Source organism: Etheostoma spectabile, chromosome 16, assembly GCF_008692095.1.
Source record: "Etheostoma spectabile isolate EspeVRDwgs_2016 chromosome 16, UIUC_Espe_1.0, whole genome shotgun sequence".
NCBI lineage: Eukaryota > Metazoa > Chordata > Actinopteri > Perciformes > Percidae > Etheostoma > Etheostoma spectabile.
The window spans coordinates 4,256,311-4,279,247 of NC_045748.1; the positions used below are offsets into that span (position 1 = coordinate 4,256,311).

Consider the following 22,937-nt stretch of genomic DNA (forward strand, 5'->3'; position numbering starts at 1 on the left):
GCTACTAGCACCTGGGGGGGGGGGGGGGGGGGGGGGGGTTGTACGTGATCACCTGGATTGTGTCATGTGAATGCCGACAGTGTCGTCGTCATTACTTAGAACTCCTCATGGGGAAGACAGAACCTACACACTATAGCTTTAAACCCTGTATGTAATGTGTGTATTTATTTGACAGTTTAGGAAAGAATTGCACAGAATGTATCACAGTTAGCTTTGATGGTGCAGGAGCTCATTCTTTCATGTTCTGACAGGGTTAGTCAGTAAATGAATATGAATTAGAGCTCACTAAGTTGGTGTTATTTTTTGCAAATTATGTGCTTGATCCATTTATAATAGATTACACAGATAAGTGCACGAAATAAAATCAATTATGTTCGGGCTGTTTAAAAAAAGTACATATGCAACATCTTTTTAAGAAAAAAACAGGGACTTATAGGCTGTGAAATAATGTGATTTATTAATCAATCAATCAATCAAGTTTATTTGTATAGCCCTTTACAATAGCCGGAAGGTACCCCAAAGTGCTTTACAACAAAGCCATAAAACAATACATAACACATACAGAACACACAAATACAATAAAAGTGCTGTAGTGGTGCAGCGCTGCAGGACATAAAAGCCTTCGAGAAAAGTATAAAAAGAACAGGCAGAATGAGGACACCTAAGAGACCGTATGCCCTAGTGGGAATTAAATGCTAATTTAAAAAAGTGGGTCTTAAGCTTCGTTTTAAAAAGGCTGAGGTCAGTAGTGGTGCGGATGCAGGGGGTAGTTTGTTCCACAGTCGGGAGCGACCGGCAAAAGAACGATCGCCCCACTGTTTAAGTCTTGACCGGGACCTCTAACAGACGCGACCGAGGAGCGCAAGGCTCTGCACACATCGCGAACAGTAAAATCTCAGTCAAGTACGAGGGGGCCAAGCCATAAATGGCTGTAAAAACAAACAGCAGGAGTTTAAAATCAATTCTAAAACGGACTGGAAGCCAGTGGAGTGACGACAGCACAGGGGTAATGTGTTCACGTCTGGACGTGCTTGTAAAAATCGGAGCAGCGGTCGCACGAGTGGAGACGCGAAATTGATGACTGACTAAGGCCAACGTAAAGGGCGTTGCAGTAGTCAGTCTTGAGCTGATGAAAGACTGGATGCCTTCCAAGATCCTGCGACTGAGAAAGGACTTGACTTTGGCTAAAAGAAGGAGCGTGAAAAAAGCTTGCGCTGACAACAGAGCTAATCTGTTTGTCAATTTTAGCCCATTATCAAATGTTACCCCGAGATTTTGACATGAGATTTAAAAAGGGGGGCCAGAGTGCCAGAGATTGTGGTGAGAACATTTGACATAGATGGAGAACCAAACAAAATGCATTCAGTTTGCTGTGTTTAAGTGCAAAACGTTCTGTGACAGCCACTGCTTTATATCTGTGATGCAGTCCAGAAGCGGTAAGTGCAGTGTTTTCGTTTGGTTTAATGGGCAAATATATCTGCAAGTCGTCGGCATAAAAGTGAAAAGACAGGTTGTGCTTTTTTAAATTGATCCAGAGGTAGCATATACATTGAAAACAGAATAGGGCCGAGGAGATCCCTGTGGCACCCACACGGGAGTGACGCCTTTGAGGACAGTGGTCACCAATCGCGACAGAGAAACTCCTGTTTGCCAGGTAGACCTAAACCACTGGAGAGCGGGGCCAGCGATGGACGTGCTCTAGGCGAGATACAAGGACTGCATGGTCGACTGTGTCAAAGGCTGCTGTGAGGTGCGGCAGTACCAGCACGGCAGGATTCCCAGCGTCAACAGACAAGGCAACATCATTGTGCACCTTTAATAATGCTGACTCTGTGCTATGTCGGGATCTAAAACCAGACTGAAATTTATCAAGGATAGAATGATCTCCAAAAAAGTCTGCAATTGAATAAAAACAACTTTTTCTAAAACCTTAGAAAGAAAGGCAGTGGGAGACAGGTCTAAAATTGGAGAGCACAGAGGGGTCAAGATGCGGTTTTTTTATGAGGGGCCTAACCAAAGCGTGTTGAAGGCAGCTGGAAAAGACCTGAGCAGACAAGTGTTTATAAAAACAAGCAAACTTGACCCAATGGAGCTCAAACCTCCTTTAAAAACTTGCTGGAATAATATCTAAGGGAGGTTAGTGGGTTTCATGCCGTAACCACCTTAGTAAAAGAAAGCAAGAAATGCTCTCAAACCGCTCGAGTACAGCAGTCTGTGCGGAGAAGCACAGACATCATCAAAAGACAAAATCATATACAGATAATCTGCCTGACAGAGCCACTTTGTCAGTAAAAAAAGACACAAAATCCTCACAGGTTGCAGTGGAGGCATCGGACAGGACAGGAGGCAGGATTAATGACGGAATCAATAGTATTAAATAGCAGTCTTGGATTATGAGAGCTGTTAGCTATAATGGAGGACAAATATTTGGACTTGGCTTCCTTTAGAGCTCTCTGGTAAGCAGCCAAACTGTCCCTTAACCAGCCCAGGGATACATGCAGTTTATCCTTTTTCCACCGCCGTTCAGCCTGTCTGCATTGTTGTCTGAGCAGACGGGTATGGTCATTCAGCCAGGGATCTGACTTAGTTTTGGAAGTTTTTTGCCGAAAAGGGGCAACAGAGTCCAGAATCGCAGAACATGTTGAATGGAAAGTGGAGAGTAGGCTGTCTGGACAAAGGGGAGAAACCAGCCCACAGTCATCAGGCGGCTGAGAGTTTCTGAAGGCAGCAGCAAACTCCCCGGCCGTTGATGGAGTAAAAATTCGGCGTCTGCAAGCTGGAGAGACTGGCTTATTGGGAGGTAGGGGGGCAGCAAAGTCAAAAACAACAGGGAGGTGATCCGAGATAGCAGTGTCGACTATTTCTGTGAGGGAAACTGAAATCCCATGAGAGATGACAAGGTCAAGAGTGTGCCCATACTCATGTGTTGGTGCATTTACAGATTGAGTGAGATCAAAGGAGACTAAAAGGTCTTTGAATTCGTTGGCCAGTTGATTTGCTGCACAACAAACATGAATATTAAAGTCTCCACAAATCAGCACTTTATCAAACTTTGGGAGAAACTCAGACAAAAACTCTGAGAACTCTTGAAGGAAGTCCTTATTAGATCTGGGTGGGCGATAAACTAAGGCAAACAGCACAGGGCAGGTAAGGTGTCAGAAAAGCTGCAGTTCGAAGCTGGAGAAGTTATTGTCGGTTATCGTCCGGCATTGAAGCTGTCCTTAAATATAGCAGCCAGGCGCCGCGGGGGTACATGACGAAGGAACAGCCGGGGGGGAGGAGCTCCGAAAAGGCGCTGTTCTCACCTGGTTTCAACCAGGTCTCTGTCAACAGGAGGAAATCCAGATCATGTGTTGTAAAAAAGTCGTTCAAAATAAACGTCTTATTTGTAAGGGATCTGACATTTATTAGGGCCGTGTGAACTGAGCATCGGTCAGCCTGGAGAGAGAAGCGACTGAGCGAGCGGAGATTTCCCGGCACACAGCCCCGCTGGGAGATCCGCACAGGCCGACAGCACGGAAGCAGCACTCCGGTGTCCCAAAGAACCGGTCGGAGCCACCGATATCTGTACTCCGTGGAACTCCGCAAATCGTAGCCACTATAGTCTGTGAAGTCTCCGGCTGGTGGACGGCAGGGATCGTGGAGGGAGGAAGCCAGAGACATTTTCAGTTTAATGAGGACTCCCCCTCGCTTTCCGCGTTTTCTGCGGCGACTGGTGCGAGGTAACCAGCAGGAAGGACGCCATAGATACGGCGGTATAGACTCCAGGTAAGGCGGAAGCCTCTTTGAGTGACCAGCAAAGCCGCAAATTGGCAGTTTTTCCAGAGATTCGCGAATATTAAGAAGTGTCAGGCGATCATAAACCAGCAGCGGTGACACGCTCCGTACAACAGACAGCAAATACAGGAGAAACATTAACACTCTCAGCAGAGGGAGACGGCCAGCCAAACACAGGGGCGCCATCTTCTATTGGCGCCCCCTAAATTGTCGTAATAGAAAAAAAGAACAATATACCTAAACTGGCCAACCAGAACAAGGATTTATGATAGATGTTTGAATATTTGTCTTGTATGTTCATCTTCTAGATAATGAACGATCCCCAGGAGTTTGCACTGTACTGTGTTCACCAGAGCGGAGGTATGGTTTGTTACACACTCAAAATATTCAGACGCTGGAAGACTGAATTTAAGATGCTTCACTGTTGTTGTGCGTGTGTGTTGTCCAGAAAAGAGGAAGCTCAGTAACAAAGACCAGCCACTATGGGAGCGCATACTACAGGGACCCTCTGATGACATCATGAAGATCTTTTTGATCGACATGGACGTAGAGGAAGTCAGCAATGATGTGAGTGTTCTAACCCTAGCCTGGTCCTACCGGACTCTCGTACATTTCATTTGTACAGAGAGTCTGGCAACTTTTCATTGACAAGTGTTAACTTCCTTGAAGGACTTTTGGATCTAACTAGAGCAAGTCTGGATCTGCCATAACCAATCATTAGCGTTTGGTTGGGACATCGGCTTAGCATCACTAACGTTAGCTTTGGCCAAATCCTTCACCACTAACGGAGCGAGAAAAAAATCAAACCTTTCCCGAACCCTATGGGGAGGATGGCCACACCATCATGGTCACCAACAGAATTTCGCAAAGATTGTTCTTGCTCGGGCTCTAACTTCTGGATATTCTGCAGTGTTGCCACAACACCTTTGCTCGCGTCTTTCTTCGCCGCCATTACGGAACTACAACTGAAACTATCACACAGCCTCCGCGTCATCGTTCTCAGCCACTCCCTATGTTCGCTTGTTGGACCAGTTAAAATTTGACTGGAGAAAACCCACAAATAGCCCGCAAACCAAGACGTAGTACTGAAAAATTGAGCTGAAGTACAAAGGAGGGCGGAGCCAGGGTAGTATGTTGATGCAGTTTGATTTGAGTTTAACGATGAAGAATCTTTCATCTGGAATGAGAATATTTGTCGGGAGTTGGTGTCACTCACTCCATTAGGACATAAATACAAAGTGTATTCACACGTGCAACTGAAGAGACATAAAGCCCAGTTCTTACCAAAGATGCGCGTAGAGACAAAACCGTTTTAGAACGTTGCAGAGAAAAGTTGCAGCGGTCTAAACCAGTCCGTCTCAGCTCGACTCAAAGCCGCTGATGATTCAGCTGCAACTCAACTGTTCCAAGTCGCAGAGGCTGATTTTAGAACGTGAGGGACGCCACCTGTTTTCAAAAGCCAATAGAGAAGTCAGCTGGTGAAGTCAGCTATACACTATAGAAATAAAATGCTCCATAAGCCATGTTATTTTGTGTTACAAACTGCTGGTTGAAATGGTTTTAGACGTTTTAGATGGAGCCTCAACAACCGCTTGAAACCACATTAACATTACATGGTCAAGCGAGACTGAAGAGAGGGAGCGCCCAGCGGGTGAATCCAAAATGTGAAACGCGTTTTCGATGACTGGAAATGCAGCTGTAGCAAGCATCTCAATACCGCCAACGTTATCCACATTCATACTGTATTTAGCCTACATGACACAAAAGACATATGCAGCCAGGGGCAATTCTAGGATCAGACCTCTTGGCCCACAATGGGAATGTAAGAATGCACCCCCCCGCTAAGTCGGTAATTTCATTAGCCGAAAATCTTTGAGCTAGCTACTGAACAACAACAACATCAGCTAACGTTTTTTGACACTATTAACACTTTGATGGAACTAAACCTGACACGTTATAAGTCACAGTAATAAAGACCAATTCGACACAATATTGTAACATTCAGTAATATGAGTTGCTTACATTTCAATTTGTGTTCTAATCTGCCAACCAACTTCTTCTCTTGAGACAACCAACGTTAAACTTTACAACCGCACTCCTACTCTCCCTCTGCGTTCGGCTTGAAGGTCTTAAATCGCCCATGTATCCAGCTTCAAAAAAGCTTAAAAGTCAGAAGTGAGAACGTAAGAATAAATGATCATTGCTATAGAGACGATACACCTTCTCGCCTAGTCACATTAGTGTCGATTAGGCAAAACTTTAGTCTGAACTTGGCTTTATACATTAAAAAATGTCTTGCCAGATTCTTTGAAACTGAAAATAAAGGTCTCTTTCATTTTAATTTAACATCTAGTGTGCGTCAAAGAAAAATGATATCCAGGATTTAGTATTTCATAGTTGTTTAGAATCAATTAATGTATTACAGCTGGTGTAGAAATCAACTTGAAAGTTAATAGTTACGTTGCAAATACAGATGTCCCTCTGAATAAATATTATTTTGTTTAGTGTTTTTGATTGTGAGAGTATATATGGTAGTGTCTTGTTTGCTATTTTAGTTAAGTGCATTTGCCACAATCATAATATTGCCCTATTGCAGATTTGATTTCCTTTCTCCTCTCCTCTCCTCTCCTCTCTGTCCTCTCCTCTCCTCTCCTGTCCTGTCCTCTCCTCTCCTCTCCTATCAGGTAGCCCAGTATCTGAACTTGGAGCTTCCTATTCTGGAGCAGGTCTTACTGAAACTCAGAGAGGAGGAGAACAGAGAGATACAGAGAGTCATTAACAAGTCAGTACATGATCTAATTTACTTATATTCTTCCTTAAAGGATGTCATGATCTTGAATTGATTGTAAAACAGTTGACCTCTTCATAAGAAAATGTTACAGTGCATTATGTAAATAAAAGGTGGTGAAGTAAAGTGTTTGGTTATAGACTTGCAGGTGTTAAACTCACAATAGGAAACGACAACATCGTCATGCACAACCAATGACACATACAGTTTGACACACTTAGCATGACTTCATCCTCCTACACACCTGTCAGATGTGCAGTAGCTATGTTTCCAGCCATATGTTTGTATCCAAAATAAGTGATATTGAATGTAAAATGCCTTATGAAAACAGTATAATTCTATGGAATTTCATGAACTCACTGTCGACTCAAAGGAAATACGTTCGGTCTCATTAGATTTTCTCTTAATCGATATTCAGCTTATGCGATAAACGCTGATGGAAACGTTATTTGCCAAATAAATAATGAATTGCGATTAAGTTTTAGGTCATTATATGGTTGCAACCCGCCAAAAAAAGTTAATTTAAACCCAGTATTTCCGCTCTGTTTGCACACATGGCGGGTGTCAAAAAAGACAGATGGAAGTGGACGAACGAGGAGACGAGAGACTTTCTGGATTCAATTTATCATAAACTTGTGAGGGAAATGGCCGACAAAGGTTAGGACAAGCTGTGAGACATCATCCGGAGTAAATAGAAGGCGCTCAAACAGCGAGACATGTCTCAAAAAAAGAGTTGTCTCGCAGCGGTGCCGGAGGTAAAATAAAAGGCAAGTTGCATCTGCATCATCATAGCGATGTGTTGATAGCGTCGTTTTCTTATTTTAGATTGATATGTCGCTATCAGCTGGCACATAAGCACTATAACTTGTGCAATATTGATCATGTGTTGGTAGACGGCGCGATCCATTTTGTCTAGAAAAACTTTGTTCGCAAATGTTTGCTTGAATGGTGTGTGATTCTGTGCGAAAATGAATGGAAACGCCTTAAAATGTCTAAAATGAATTTAATATTCCAATTTGATTGCAAGACAGCATGTAACGTCCTCACGCACAGGTGTTTATTTGCTTTAAAGGCCGGATGGAAACACACCAACACCAACTTTATTCGCACAAGTTATTTTACCACACTTCAGATAATTCTATTGAAAAGTGGATGGAAACTTAACTGTAGCTGACTTGGTGCTTGGAAACAAAAAACCCTGTAGTACCACTTCTATGGCAGTAAATTTGCAGCTCACTCGTGTGTGTGTGTGTGTGTGTGTGTGTGTCAGGTACCACCAGCAGCACAGTCTCCTGACCCATATGCTGACCTCTAAGATGTCGCCTCACATTGAGACCAGCGTCTGACGACTCTAGCATCACTGTAAGGATGAAGGAGTAGCTGTGGAGAACGCTACAAATAGCACCACCGACAGCATGTTGACATGCTGACAAAACACATGCCTCAATTGCAAATCTTACAAACTCATATCATTTGTACTCATTTATTCACATTCGTTTTTTCCTTATTTGTATTTTAATTTTGTAAAATAATTACAACATGTGTTTGTAAGGTACTGCTGTAAATAACTGTAAATTAGTGTTTTATTAATAAATATATGTTGTGGGACCAGCATGACTTCTTCTGTTTTTATACGTTCTGTTTGGGAAGTATGATTTTTTTTTTTCAGAGCTTAATTAGAATCAGTGAAATATTCTATACATATAAACAAATGTTGAATGTAAATATGGCTTAATTTGAAAATGTTACCTGGTCATCAAGGTCCACAGTGGAAATAAGTCTTGAAATAAATAAATACCCTTGACATTAGAAGATGTGCTTATTTCTGTCATGAGGACAGAACCTCTGTGTCCCTCCCCGCTGCTTCCAACATCCGCTGCGTCTCATAACACCTAGATTGCCTCCTTGAGTCCTCCACTTGCCTCCCTTCCTCGCGTCTTGGTCCCTCCCACTGAGGAGCCACGGGAGCGAGATCATGGGACTTGAGATGGCAGTATGCAAATGTGTTGTAGAGGGACGACACGTCCTTTCCTCTGAAGCGTCACATGAATACGTCGACTATAGCTCCTTGATGATCCGTCCTCGATGCTCGCTCCTTGGTCCTCGGGGCAGAAATAAGAGCTTTGAGACGGCCTTCGCCGCCATGAGATGCAGCCATTCTCTCGTCCCCGACTCAAACCCGTCATTCCCTCGCTTTCCACCAGCTGTCCACCGTCATCCACCTACACATTTGCTCCTCATTACCTTATTAGTCTCTTACATAACAGCCACCCAGCGCCTACTCCCCTAACAGATCACCTGTGGGGCCTCTGAAGCCTCAGCACTCCAGCCTCTGCTCCTGTTTGTTTGCCTGGACCCGTGTGGACTTTGCCTTTGCTGACTGACTGCTTGTTGCTGACCTCTGATGTTCACCAAGGAATGCAGTAAAGTTAATTTCTTTTCTTATCTGCTTTGACCCAGAGATAGCAGCTGACCTTTACGACCAGGGCCTCACTAAGAGGCCCGTGTCGCTCTTTACTGACTCACACTGTGCAGCCACACTTTGATTCCAAAGTGATACCAAATATTCCAGGTTGAGTGTGAGTGTTGGAGAAATGCGTCGCAAATGATTCACCAGACATCTAGATCTAAACGACGCAGACATAAAAAATGTATTTCTAAGTGGAAAACCTTGTTATTGTAATGAAATGTAGTGAGCGGTGGTGCCTGGGCTGTTTAGTGGCAAATACTTTTTAAACACTTGCCAGCCCACCAGACAGCCTCATATTACCCAGCAGTACGGAGTCTAATTTTCCTCTGACATGATGAATGACCCGATGAGACTAAATGGCAATTGGTTGTTTTATTAAAGGATAGAGTTTCCTTGTAACGCCCGCCAAGGAGCCCAAACTAGTTTGCTTTTTAGAAATGGAAAGAGCGTGGCATTGCTTTACTGTGTAAAGGAGATCCACAGATGTTGGTTGGGTGAGTTCTAGTCTCGCTCCCAGACCTTCCTCCACAGCGCTGTAGAGGAGGGTCTGGCTAGTCCACACCACATTCCGGGATGGGAGAAAAACGTGCTCTGGTTTATTGGCATTTCTTTAAACCAATCACAATCATCTTGGGTGGTGCCAACAATCGGACGGAGCAACTGTACCACTGCAAATTAACCTCGGGAAGGAACTTATTAGAGTGGAGTAGTCGTGCAACAGAAAACTCTGGATTTACTCTGCAGAGATCTGCGAAGCAGTCAATCATAGTCGTCATCAAATGACCGGGGTTTAAAATTCCAACACAAAGAAAGTAGAAGGTAACTTTCCGGCGGCAACTGAACAATCCCGGACGTGGAACGTTGTCAACATAGACTAATACATTCCTAACAATCTTAAATGTGTAAATGAGTGAGAAAACATGTACTATATGTGAGAGTCAAATACATGTAAGGCCAACCCTGATTATGCCTTCTATGTCTCTTTTGTAGCTTACAACAGCGCACAAGGGAAAATTGTAGGTAAAAGAAATATATTATAGAGTCGGGGGCTAATGTTCGTAGAAACAAAACTAAAGTTGTAACTTTGAGGGAAAAAAACCTTGGATATTCTCAGAGTTAAATGTGTTAGATGTAACAGAAAAATAAAAAAATATATGAACTTACATGAAAAAGAATCCCATTTTCTCTGACATCATTAAGTCATAAATAAATAAATGTGATCTCCTCCCCCCCCGTAATCAATTTAGTTTTTACCAAGATTGGCCCCAATACGTCGTGGTACTTTAACGTATACAATATAACTTACTTGCAAAATGTAATCTTACTTTACTTCTTTAAATTTGTTTCTTATGCTGCAAAACATTTGAATGGGGTTTTTTTGGCCACTGGGGTGCCTTGTAACAAGCTGCCAATACAACGTTGACGTATTGTCACAAGATTACAGTGAAGTTACTGTAAAATGTAAATTTGCAGTAACGTCATTTCTTTAAAAAATTATTGTTTTTGGCATGACACTGAAATATTCCAGCATATTTATACACAACATTAACAAGGACAAGTTTCCATTGTTTATTTCATTTGGTTAAATGAATGCAGTACGTATAGAAATGTTAAATGATGCAGTACAATAGAATGTTGTCTTTCCTGACATGTTTTTAGCATGCGTTCAGACTTCTCTGCTTGTTTTGAATGAACGTCGTTCAAAGTACTTAAACCAAAACGTTGCGCAATGGTACTTCATCTCTGCATCTTTAGGCTGTGTGACTTTTTAAAGATTTGAATTACTGGTACATAGTTATGCTTTGAAGTCACAATGCAACTAAAGTGTTATTTGTTCTTCGTTAAACTGATTTTTTTTTTAAATCAATTTTTTCAGAAATGTGAAAGGAAAATGAAGACGCCTCTGCTTTCACAAGATATCTACGTTATGTGGCAATGCGGGTAATCATATTGTTTTATGTATGTAAAAAAAAATCCCAGCAATTAAATAAAAACTCCTGTAGAATTCCATGTCCTTTATCATTCTGTTTTTCTTTTTTAATAAATTGCTCACATAAGCAAAAAAATGAATTCTATCTTTGAATAAAGAATATGAAGCTGTGCAAACCACAAGTCTTCACATTGTGGTAACAAACCTCACTTCAAAACAGCTTTTATTGAGACTGGGTTCAGAAAAGACAACATTGTATCAAAATGCAATCATGTAGGCAAAGCTATAGAGCTAAACTAAAAAAAACAAATTAAACATTGTCCACAAGTGTCCTGCACTTGTGTGTCTCCAGCTCATGTTTGTTTTTGCGATGGTTGAAAGTTACCACAAAGTGGCAGTTCAAACGCTGTGAAAGAGGAAACAACAATAAATATAACATTTGAATGAATTGGGGAAATATGTATGGAAGCTTTGAGTGGCAAATGAGAGAAAATAATTCTGACGATGCATTTTCTAAGTCTCTGCAAAATTGTCTTCTCTCCTGTGTTAAGGACCTAAGAACAGGTGAAAAATAAGTTTTGCTAGGTTAATCATCCTAAGTTCCATAACCTAACCATATGCCAAATGTTTTGGCACGTAAAATATAGTTTTTGGCCGGATAATTGTTGTAATACTCTACTCGGCCACAAGAGGATGGAGTGAAGTGGAATTTCTTTCTAGTAAAGATTATTATTATTATCATCATTCTGGCACAACCAGGAGAGAAATCACTTTAGATCAGACTAAGAAAACGGATCGGCAGTTATTTCTTTTTGTCACTTGCCTCTCAGGGCTTCCATAAATAGGTCATTTTCAGTCTTTATTTCATAAAAGATTTATAAGACAGAAAAGCATACACTTTAATGTGTTGCTTAGCTTTAAAACTGTGAAACAGAATGAGTGAGTGGAACATAATGTAAATATATAGAAACACAGCCGTTTAAACAAATGTACCTTTTTCACCAGACTGCAGCTTTCCAAGTCATGGTTTTCAGCCTTCAGGCACTTGGTTTTTCCCAGGACCGCGTCAATCTTGAAGTTGATCACATTGGTCACCTGTAGCAATCAGATGAGTGGACAGAGGACAGCACTATATGATGGTGCCGTGCTATGAAAGGATTGAATGGTGACCTGATGTGTTGCATGGGAGATCTAACCTGAGTCTGAGCGGTGTTGATGGAGACCAGTTTGAACATCTTGTTGCTCTTGGAGTGTGTGTTGAACATCTCCACAGCATGTCGAGCTGCCTCCTGAACCTCAGCTGACTCTGGATGCCTGTCAAACCAGCCACCCAGGAGAGCCATTTTCTCTATGATGTAATTAAACACAGACACAAGGTACATGTAACATCAATTACACATAGTATCATGGTTGACTCTACATGTGTTGTATTCTAATCAAATATAATTTGCCTTTTTTTTTAAATAACCCCACATCAAGGCTATGAGTGGAAACCATGATTGCACGGACTACAGAAGGTTGAAAAGTTCAAGTCTTATACTACACCCAACATTGGATTGCAATGTTGGGTGTAGTCTGTTGCACTTCTGAACACACCTAACTTGAATTGTATTTTTGGGCTACAATGCATGGTGAACCTATTCATTCATTCATTACTTATTCATCGCTTAACAGGGTGTGAACCTGCAACAATCATTTTGTAGAAAAAACAGGAATTTCAACCAATGTTGAGTTACTACTGGAGATACGCTTGAATGAAAAATCAAAGCAATTTGGATGACGGCACTGATTAACAGCATGAGAAAGTACAAACAAGCTTGGTGACTATACAGTGACAGTGACGTGTGTGTGTGTGTGTCTGTACATATTCTCTCTCCTAGAGAAACACTGCTTTATTCTTGACCTGCATGAGGTTTGGCAGAGTAGTAAAGCAGTTTTGGCAGAGTTCACAGTAAAACTGAATCCAGGGTTTTGGTGTTCTGGACTTTAACAGCAATTTTTCAGAATGAAGGAGCATAAAAACCCCAAAAGGAAATAGACAGAATCCTGACACTGATTTTACCATTGGAGTTGGTGTATTAGTGCATATAAGTACAGTAGAAACCATTCAATTTACAGAAGCCACAGACAAATTTGATGAATTACCGATGGATTATTTTTCATTTCCAAACACTCCCAAACCAAATTCCATTCGGCCAATGACATGTTTCCCTGACTGCTGGCAAAGCCAGACCTTCTGACTAACTGTACCCAACCAGACAGCAGTACACAGTCACTGTCTACACACTGAGTTCACCAGTGCCCTATTTCTGTTTCCATTATGTCATACAGGCAGACACTGTGTTATGTCTTTTAGTTGTTTGAACTAATTTTAAGTTGAATCATTTTATTGCTTAATTTGAAACTGTCTAGTCTAGGCACAATATTACACATGGGCCCACTTTCCCTGTTTGTTTCAGTGGTCAGATGGGAGTGTACCAGCTTTCAGAAATAAACCAGCTGGCTTCCTTAATTACCTTGAGTTGTTACCTAATTTTATTGATATGATGTTTATATCTTCTGTCTTTTATTTAAATAGAGTGTAAACAGACTAATTACAGTATTTCTATGTTTTATCATATGGTTTGTATTATAGAAATTGTTTATGTGTCATTTCATAGTATTGAAATGGCATGTGGGCACACAAAGTTCATTCTATAATTATTTTGTTTTGGCATTAGTCATGATTCTGACTCAGATGCCCATGCTGCTGTCATTGTTGCATTGTCCTTTTCTATCAGCCTGTTTTGTTCCTATTCAAGTCCTCATGCAGAGGAGTGTCTACACAGTACAAAGTTGTTCTGTTGTAATAGTATTCACTCTTTTCTCACTGTCCACATTAGCACAACACACATTGCATGGTATGTTAAATATTACAAGGAAACTTGGTTATGTTGCCATTTTTCACATTTCATACTTCACTTGGTTTTACTAGACTTAGATTAGATTTTCCTTTAGCCACAGATTAATTTATTGGGGCACTCACCAGAATTTAGGAGATAAATCAGGGAATGACTATTTCATACCAATTTGTCGTACATGTACACAAAATAAGCACGAAAAGACAAAAGTGTCAAAAGCCCTTTTCTCTCATCTGGATCACAACAAGAAAATATAGTAACTGCAATTAATATGTAAATAATATGTAGTGTAACCTGCTGGGTAATGATACCAGGGCAATGGAAGTAGTTGTAGCTAGAATTTGTTGAGCTTTAAAGAGACATATCATTTCTATCTTCAAATGTGTTTTAGGAAAAAAATAACCATTTGTTTCTTGTTGTTTACTCGTTTTATCAAATCTGTTACCACTTTTCAGAAATTGATATCAACCTACAAAGTCTGATCTCCCAAAGAAATGACTCAGAAACAGAGTAGCTCAGTTTATTCTGTCCTATAATATTGGTTTTTCTCTCTCTTGCCTCCCTGTAACTCCACATTTCCACGCTTATATTTCTCATCCATATCAGTACTTACTTTTTGTCACGACTTCCTTCACTGGCTCATCTCCCAAACACAGCTGGACAGTTGACAGACATATCACCACGGCTAACGGGAGATACATCTTCTATCTAGGCTGGGCTCGCCACAAGGGGAAAACTGGTGAAAGATGGATCTCCACAAAAAAGGCTTCAGATAAAGTTTACACTTTGAGTGTACTGAACCACTTGCCAGTCCTACAGTGTTGAAACTGATGGTGTTTAGGTCCATGGTGAAAGCAGTAAAACCCAAAAAAAAGGGGAGACATTGAAGATGATTACTGGAAAAAGTAAAAGTACAGAGCCAGACAGTGCACAATGACAGCTACAGAAATGACCACAAACATAGAAACATTACAACTTCTTACCTTTACCTAGTGAATGCCGGAGCAACAGTGCCAGAGCCAGACTGAGAGAAATGTTGCGAATGAAGAGGAGAGAGAGACGGAGGGTGTCGTCAGTAAACGGACGTGGCTTATCTTTTTTTAAACTCTGGTGTGTTAAACAAATCAGTGAAGACCACACCCACCAACTGCCTGCCAATGGCGTCCTGCAGGGATTTAACAACCATCAGCGGCTTTGGTGTGTGTATGTGAGAGAAACAGAGAGAGAGTCAGAAACTGAGAGAGAGTGTGTGTCAGAAACAGAGAGAGACTGTGTGTGTGTTTGTGTGTGTGTGTGTGTGTGAGAGAGACAGAAACTGGGAGTGTCTTGTGTGTAGGTTATGGTTAAGGTGAGGGTAAGGGTTGAGGTTAGCCATTTAGCTGTGATGGTTAGGGTAAGGAGCCATGACGGGTCTCCACAAAGACAGAGCCACGCGTTGTGTGTGTGTGTGTGTGTGCACACTTTGTGTGTTTGCATTCATGTGTTATGTGGCCTGCTAATGTGATGCGTCTATATGTGAATGCACATTTTGTCGGACTCTTTACAAGGGTGAACACAGCACTTTTGTGGAGATGTGACTCAAATTTAGCTGGTTACTCTTGTTGGCAGGCGGTGAGTCACTGTACAAACTATGAAACACAGCAGAATCCCATTAGACCGCTTCGAGCTACATCAACATCCTGTATGGAACATTTGTTATCATGTCATAAAGGCTGCAGCTATTCTGATAGCACTGAATAAATGCACAAATGTCAGAGAGTTGAACTGAGTGGAATTAATAAATTGTGTCCTCAATTTATAAATGTGGCTGACAGACAGGAAGGCAGATTCTTGTGGATGCTTCTCCCTCAGCTTTTTAACAGAGCAATGGCTAACAGCAATGTATCAATATGTCAGATTCTAATAAATCTTTATAAATGAGGACATGCAATTTATTATGTCACGTTCTGCTAATTCTGACATATGTCAGATTTTAATACATGCTGATTTGTATGCCTGCCGATGAGAGAACTACACTCCATAATTTTAACGCAAAAACACTAGTCAATTGTCTGCCAAATAATTAATTGTTTGGGCCACTAGAGGGCAGAAGACGTCCACAATGAGCTGACAGACAGGCAGCCCTGACATATTATTTCCTTGTGAAATTGTGAGGCTACACTGTGGCCCCTTACTTGCTACAACTATTTCCTGCACACTTGCTCACAACACACTCATCTTTGAACTTGGCCTTTATTTTGACCGTAACTACACACCTGTAAAGTTTGGTGACTGCATCTTGCACTGTTGTGACAGTGTTACGGTGACAAAATCTGGCCGCAGACATACAAACACCTGGCAAAGTACTCAAAACCACATCTGTGGTAGTTCCCATTACAGCTGTCATAATGACACACACACACACACACACACACATAATCACAAGGTGAAAACAGTAGCCTACCAGCGTTGCTGCCGCAGCTAGTAAAGTCATGTCTGGGGTGCACTCTGTCTTTCACTTGTTTCCCATCAACACTCTACTGTCGCTATCAAATAAAAACAGGAAATGGTCAAAAATATATAATAAAGACAGACAAATATATTTGGCTTTTTACCTTTGATATTCCACTTTCTTTACATAGTGAAGTTTGTTAGTCTGCTGTTTGGTGCTTGACAGGCAGTGTGTATATTTGGTTTATTGGAGCTTTTTGCTAAAAAAAAACAGCTTCTGCTGCAGCTGGAAATGTAGTTGATGAGAGCAGTGAGACTGAAAGAAACCAAACAAAGAGCCAAAAGAGGATAAAACGCTCTGTGGAGCTGCAGAGTTGAGGGAAAATCCTTTGTGGGTTTGTTACTGTAAGCAACTTTACAGTCATATGACTCTAATAAATGTAGCAGAATAATGCCCTATAATTTAGCATGGACCATATGAGGTGAATGTCCTCACACCCACTTTTATCGGTCAAAGTCACACTACTTTTCTTGTTCAGTGGTTTTTGAATTTCCTGACATTTTCCACACTCTCAGCTCTCAGTTTTCAGTATTGCTGTGGGCATTGCATGTGGGTATGAATAGTTGTTTGTCCGTTACTTGGCAGGATCAGCAACCTGTCAACAGATTTTTATTAAAACACTGACTAAGGAATAAGTGCATAATAAGTTTAAATGGATGGTGTCCCGGGACCAGGCAACAGCATCCATTACATTTTATCCCGATGAAGTAAGACTTATCCATTCAAATAGTTAGGGATGCTAGTTCATTAGTATAGTACTTCAAATTCAGATAAAAAGATAATTAAATGTCCTATTTGTAGATTCAAGTAACAAACAAAACCTTCACCTTAAATATGCCCACACAGGGACAAAATAATACACATACCTTTTAGATACGTTTGAGTGGCATGATCTTATTAAACTTTAAAAACGTGTTCTGAATTTAATCAGAATCAGAATCAGAATCGGAATCAGAAATACTTTATTGATCCCCGAAGGGAAACTCTGTATCACAGTAGCACCAGTAGTAAGAAGACAGAGACGGAGCACTGCAACAGGCAGCTTGCACTTTTCAGCGCATGCGCACACTTCACTTCAGATGCATCAGAAACAGAATCAGAATCAGCATTGTAGCAAGATAAAGTACAAGACATAACAACATATCATAATGCAAGACAACACACAGTTCATGTGGACACATGAAGGATTTTTTTGAGGTGGCATATAGAGGGTGCGAGAAACACAGAAACGAATTTAGACGAAAACCAAGAGTTGTCCTGAGGTTTCTGGTGTGCGTGTACTGATTAATGGGGCGGCTGTGGCTCAGGGGTAGAGGGATCACCTGGCAATCGGAAGGTTGGTGGATCCCTGGCCCTGCACTACCGTGCAAGACACTAAACCCTGAGTTGTCCCCCATGCTGCACCATTGGAGTGTGGATCGGTAGCTGGAAAGATGCCACTTAACCCCCTGGGCACTTAAAGGTACCCTTGAGCAAGGCACCGTACCCCCCTCAACTGATCAGGGCGCTGGTCCAGCTGGCAGCCCGCTCACTCTGACATCTCTCCATTTGTGCATGATTAGGTCTTGAGCATGTGTGTGTATTTCAGGCCTGTGTGTAGTGATTACTAACAAACAGAGTGTAAATCGTAATTTCCCCACTGGGGATCAATGAACCGTATAAATTATAAATGATATTAATTAAATGTGCGTGAATGTTTATCTGAGCAGGTGGCACCTTGTACGGCAGCCTCGGCCACAGCGTATGAATGGTTGTGAATGGTTCCTGTACTATGTAAAATCACTTTGAGTACTCGTTAAGACTAAAAAAGCGCTATATAAATAGTCTATTTACATTTACACAAAGTGGATGCCTGCCCTTCAGTTTTGACTCCACTGTGTCATGAGTGAGAAGTCCCAGCAGGGGGAAGCAACACTTTATCACACAATGCAACAGGTGGTTGACGGGGCTCAAAGACTGAATTTTCATGGGTGGTTGTGTTGGTTAACAAGGAAGCTTGAACACAATAAGTACACATAATGAACAGTCAATTTCAATTTAAAAAACATAATGAACATACAAAGAGTTGTGCATGTAAGTTTTATTTTTCTCAATGGTCACTCTGTCTTTCAGGTACAACATTGTGGGTTCCAAGAAGGGGCACTACACCAACTAGTCAGTTTAGGATTTGGTGGAAGATAAGAGATGTAGAAGTTAGATGTAAATGCAATGTAAATAGAGATAGCTAAATGATATGCAAAAAAATTCTGACAGCTCTGACGGAGGAAGCACAGATAAAGACAGGTGAGGTAAAAGACAGGCAGATGGGATCAGAATGACAGGTACATTGGCTCTGACAGATGGCCGGGCAGATAGACGCCTGACAAAAGGACCGACTGGAAGAAAAGAACCATGCAAATGGAGAGGCAGTCAGAAAACAAGGAGCAGGTGCACCAACACACTCTACAGCCTCATAGTGTACACAAGATTATAATTGACACCAATCTGACAGCCTAAACATGCAGCACGTGGAGCTTTACAAAAGTACTGCTTGTTAATGGGTTATACTGAACATTTTACTATTGTAAATTGCACAGGTATTATAACACAAATAGGACAATTTTTAAGATTATATACAACAATACAAATATGTAAATAGATTCACATGAAAAGTCAACATGCAGGAAGACAGCAAAAAAAAACCTAATCTTTAAGGCCAGGTTGCTATTCACCGTCCCTAACGAGACTAACTGTACGTCCCAAGCTGCAGCTGAAAGGTCAGGTTCAGCAACCGGCTCGGCTCTGGATTTGCTCGATGTGGAAACCCCCCTTTTTCAATGGATTAATTGATGTCAGTGTTGTTTGCCTGATGAGTGGGCTGCACACCAACTGCCACAGCTTTCAGTCAAATCGTTGGTGTCCAGTCTGTCCAGGGCAAAGGTCAAAGTGACTTCACAACAAAACAGCCAAAACAGAGCAGCTTTGACTGTTCTCTGCTGTTTTTTTTTTCTTTCAAACATATTGTAGAGTCATATGTGTTGTCAATTGTACATTTTAAAACACACCTAAAACAAACTATTGCATAGATTTTTTTCTTGTTTCATTATGGCCATCATGTTGTACTTCTACTGACCAATTGGACTTTTAAGCTAGCTAACTCACCTTTTGCACCCCACACTCTGCACACATTTATTATTTCTTCTAACTCAAAGTTATTGGCCTTGGCTCATTTTCATAGAAAACAACTTATTATTTTCTATGCCCCCCCCCCCCCCCCCCCCCCCCCCCCCCACACACACACACACACACACATACACACACACATATAACTGTTACATATGAGGTGTTCGGGTCTATTGGACCTGAGTGTATTTAAACATAGATGCTATGAAACTATGCTGTATATCTGCACCTGCTATTCTCAAATAGGAAATAAGCACCAACAATGATCAAAAATCTGGTTTTCAGTTTCCTTGTTTTCTCACAAAAAAAGGATCATAAATGTGATTTCACAGGGGTAAATGGCAAACCATAACCATGAATAAAAATACTATACATATCATTGGTAATTTTGCTAAAGTAAACATTGGTTGTGTAATACAACACAAAAGGGTTAAAGCCATCTATCTGTCTATATATCTATATTTGGTACACTATATGATATAAAAACCACAAGTAGCACATGTTGCTGAACCTATTTCAAACAGTAACATTTTGAATGACATCTGTGTGAAATGCGCAATAATCATGCAAGACTAAAGACAGTATAGTCTTAGTTTAGTTTAGGCTTAGTTTATCAGGCACACCTGGACAATATAATTCAAATCAATATGACACCACTGTGTCTAAGCTACTGCATGCCTAAAATGTATATGTCTATCTATCTATCTATCTATCTATCTATCTATCTATCTATCTATCTATCTATCTATCTATCTATCTATCTACAAGCGAGGATTGAAGGTCAATGCTTTGGATAATGAGATGTTACCGTCATCCAGTTTATTGCCTGCTGAAGCATGGAGCACTGGAGCCATTAATGGGGTTAATGTGTTTCTGTAGGCATCATCACATAACAGGTGAGTTACATAATAAACAAATAAATCAGGGTCCTGTCTCATGAAGTAGGATTAACAAAACACAGAAAATAAGCTTGTTGTGAAAATAGTAAGCTACTAGACAGTGTACCACAATGTGTTTGATTGTAATGAGCTTTACACAACATGTCCCTCATGTGCTACTCGTCCTTACCAGTAGAAGGCTGTCATGAATGTGTTTCTTTAGTCAGCAGTACATAAATAATACATAAACATTTTTTTAATCTCTTACCAGTGTTTTCCTCTACTCGCCTTAGCTAAGGCAAAAACTCATCATGAAAACAAAAAAGTGTCTTTTGGATTATTTAAAAATGTCCTTGATTCAATATAAACACGATTAAATTAATAAAAAAAACATGATTAATTTAATTAGAAATCACAAAGGCAAAATATAAAAGTAATGGTCAATTCATTGTCAAATCACTTGCTTTTCTAGGTAAACCATAGTTTGATCATTTTGTATAATTTCACCATAAACTAAAACGGCATTGACTAAAAGGTTTTTCTTGTAAATTTTGCATTCAGTTTGCAGTTTGTAAAACTACCAACTGATACCACCCTGCAATGCCTGTTTGCTAAAACGTTTCACGTGAAAAGTGATGCAACTGTAAACCATCGTAATCCTGCTGCACGACCTGTGTCTGTTTTTCCTACGCAACATTCCTTAGACCTCAGACCTGGGATCAGCGTTGATAGCTCAGCCTCCATAATCCCTTCACAATTAGGACCCGCCCACTAAACAGGATGATTGACAGCCGGCTCCTCCAACAAGGCGGCGGCCGACTTGTCTGGCCTCCTCCCCCTTCCCTCCCTGGTCCGTCATACTTTGTTGCTCTCGTGCCCCGCTAGTCTGTCCGGGGGAGCCGAAGAACCACTCGACAAAGTCCCAACTATGGAAGGCGACAACATAATAATGGCAGTTTGACTCGGGAACATTTACCAAGGTTAGTTTTCAAACTGTTCAAACCGGGGAGGAATGAATTAGCGGCTAGTAAGCGGCGCGCGCGTGCGCGCGTATGTATGTGTGTGTGTGTGTGTGTGTGTGTGTGTGTGTGTGTGTGTGTGTGTGTGTGTGTGTGTGTGTGTGTGTGTGTGTGTGTGTGTGTGTGTGTGTGTGTGTGTGTGTGTGGCGGGGTGGGGTGGGATGGGGTGGGGTAGGGGGGTTTATCCGCCTCACAATAAGTTTATCCGCCTCACAATAGGCTACGGGACAGGAGGGAACAGGGGGATATCTTCTCCAATGTTGTCCACAGTGGGGATGTGTCATGCTACTAGCTTGCATGTTGGTCCCCCTTTAGCTTGTGTGGCACCCTGAGCACTTGTCAAATTAATGTTATATGTTTTTTAGTATATGCCTTATACGTATGGCTCCCACAGTGTCCCAAAACTGAAAATGTATTGCAGTTTTATGTCTGTTCATTCTGAGATAAACTGGGCTGCTTTCTTCACTGTCGCTTCAACGGTGTTTTGGGTTCAAATTGCATTCTGACCTTTTGTTGGTGAACGTTGTAGGAAGAAATACACAGCAGCATACATGCAAAGTATTAGCTCTTAGTGAAGACTTTTGGCTTAGTATAACATGTATTAAATTAATTTGTATTATTACAAATTAGCATAACAAGAAACGCCTTCAACTTGATGCCGTTGTGAGCTGTATGTTGATGTATGTGCACACTATGTCTCTTTATAGGGAAAATACCAGAAAGCATGTTGTTGCATTGGCTTTTATGGACTTGTTTTGCTTCTAGCTCTCAAACACCAGCACAGAAACACACTTGGCAGTATATAAATCATGAGTCATCCAAAAGCACTTGTTGATGGGATAAACAACATTAGTCTTCATCCTGCTCCTTTCTTTTTGTATATGTATATACACACAATTCTAGTTCCGGGGCAGCTCTAAAGGTTGATGCTCTGAGTCCGCAATTACAAATACAGACAGACAGACAGAGACAGAGGGACGGGGTCTCGCTACAGATGTGCATTCCTCCAGCCAGTGGAGTGGAGTGATCAAGCCTTTAAATATAGCTCGACAGGAATGCAAACAGACCAAGCAGAAAGAAGAAGCCCGGGGGCGTCTCAGCAGTAGGAGAGGGGTAGGTGGTAGAAGGAGACAGAGGGACTAGGCTGTGAGCACTTTTCCTCCAAATTATCCCAATTTGTTTCCCTTTCTGAAATGTCTCCCTGTTTTAAGCATAATGGGGGTCAAAGTCAGTGTTAAAAAGGGAGATGCCGCTTGTCTATAGGTTTAAAGCCACTGAGAAAGTCATGCTGAAGTTTTTGAGGAGGGAGATTTAAATGCGGGATCTTTGCACTGCTCTTGCATCACTCTGTAACGTTGTGTATCGGTGGCAGAACTTGAACCTTGCCCGCAAATCCTGTGATGTGACGTCAGTGTATAGATAGTTATAGATAGTTTATCATAGCCGCTCTGTGATGCTTCAAAGAGATGATACAGGAAAACATGTTATGTTGTGGAGGGCACACAATGAGATTGTCATCCCT

The 22,937-nt window shown here is 41.3% G+C and overlaps 3 protein-coding genes across 10 annotated transcripts in view; 2 read left to right on the forward strand and 1 right to left on the reverse strand.

Moving 5' to 3' along the window:
- The window catches only part of rassf6 (Ras association domain family member 6), a 52,332-nt gene extending 44,153 nt beyond the window's left edge, over positions 1-8,179 (forward strand). For all 7 annotated transcript variants that reach the window (XM_032539652.1, XM_032539646.1, XM_032539648.1 and 4 more), the window contains 4 exons: positions 4,086-4,137; positions 4,226-4,344; positions 6,462-6,559; positions 7,836-8,179. In XM_032539652.1, coding sequence (XP_032395543.1) covers positions 4,086-4,137; positions 4,226-4,344; positions 6,462-6,559; positions 7,836-7,911 — 345 coding nt within the window. In that variant the 3' untranslated portion in view covers positions 7,912-8,179. The remainder of the gene's footprint in view (positions 1-4,085; positions 4,138-4,225; positions 4,345-6,461; positions 6,560-7,835) is intronic.
- Positions 8,180-11,153: 2,974 nt separating this feature from the next.
- On the reverse strand, positions 11,154-15,085 carry si:busm1-57f23.1 (L-cystatin). 2 transcript variants are annotated; one of them, XM_032539282.1, is made up of 5 exons: positions 14,849-15,085; positions 14,479-14,692; positions 12,162-12,313; positions 11,959-12,060; positions 11,154-11,371 (listed from the first exon to the last, which is right to left on the reverse strand). In XM_032539282.1, the coding sequence occupies exons 2-5, from the start codon at positions 14,564-14,566 to the stop codon at positions 11,276-11,278; spliced, it is 438 nt and encodes a 145-aa protein (XP_032395173.1). In that variant the 5' UTR covers positions 14,567-14,692; positions 14,849-15,085; the 3' UTR covers positions 11,154-11,275. The 2 variants fall into 2 exon arrangements, with proteins under 2 accessions (XP_032395173.1, XP_032395174.1); XM_032539283.1 differs by having other exon boundaries at positions 14,855-14,935.
- A 6,113-nt stretch (positions 15,086-21,198) lies between these two features.
- The window catches only part of il11ra (interleukin 11 receptor subunit alpha), a gene marked incomplete at its 3' end in the record, with an annotated part of 54,281 nt that continues 52,542 nt past the window's right edge, over positions 21,199-22,937 (forward strand). Inside the window, 1 exon segment of the mRNA XM_032539281.1 lies at positions 21,199-21,376.

Excerpts from the sequence above, each read along its gene's own strand:
- si:busm1-57f23.1 (XM_032539282.1), bottom strand. The coding sequence starts at position 14,566 with ATGTATCTCCCGTTAGCCGTGGTGATATGTCTGTCAACTGTCCAGCTG. Across the intron at positions 12,314-14,478 it reads GAAGGAAGTCGTGACAAAAA|AGAAAATGGCTCTCCTGGGT; the intron begins GTAAGTACTGAT and ends ATTACATCATAG. Across the intron at positions 11,372-11,958 it reads GCTGCAGTCTGGTGAAAAAG|CGTTTGAACTGCCACTTTGT; the intron begins GTACATTTGTTT and ends CCTCTTTCACAG.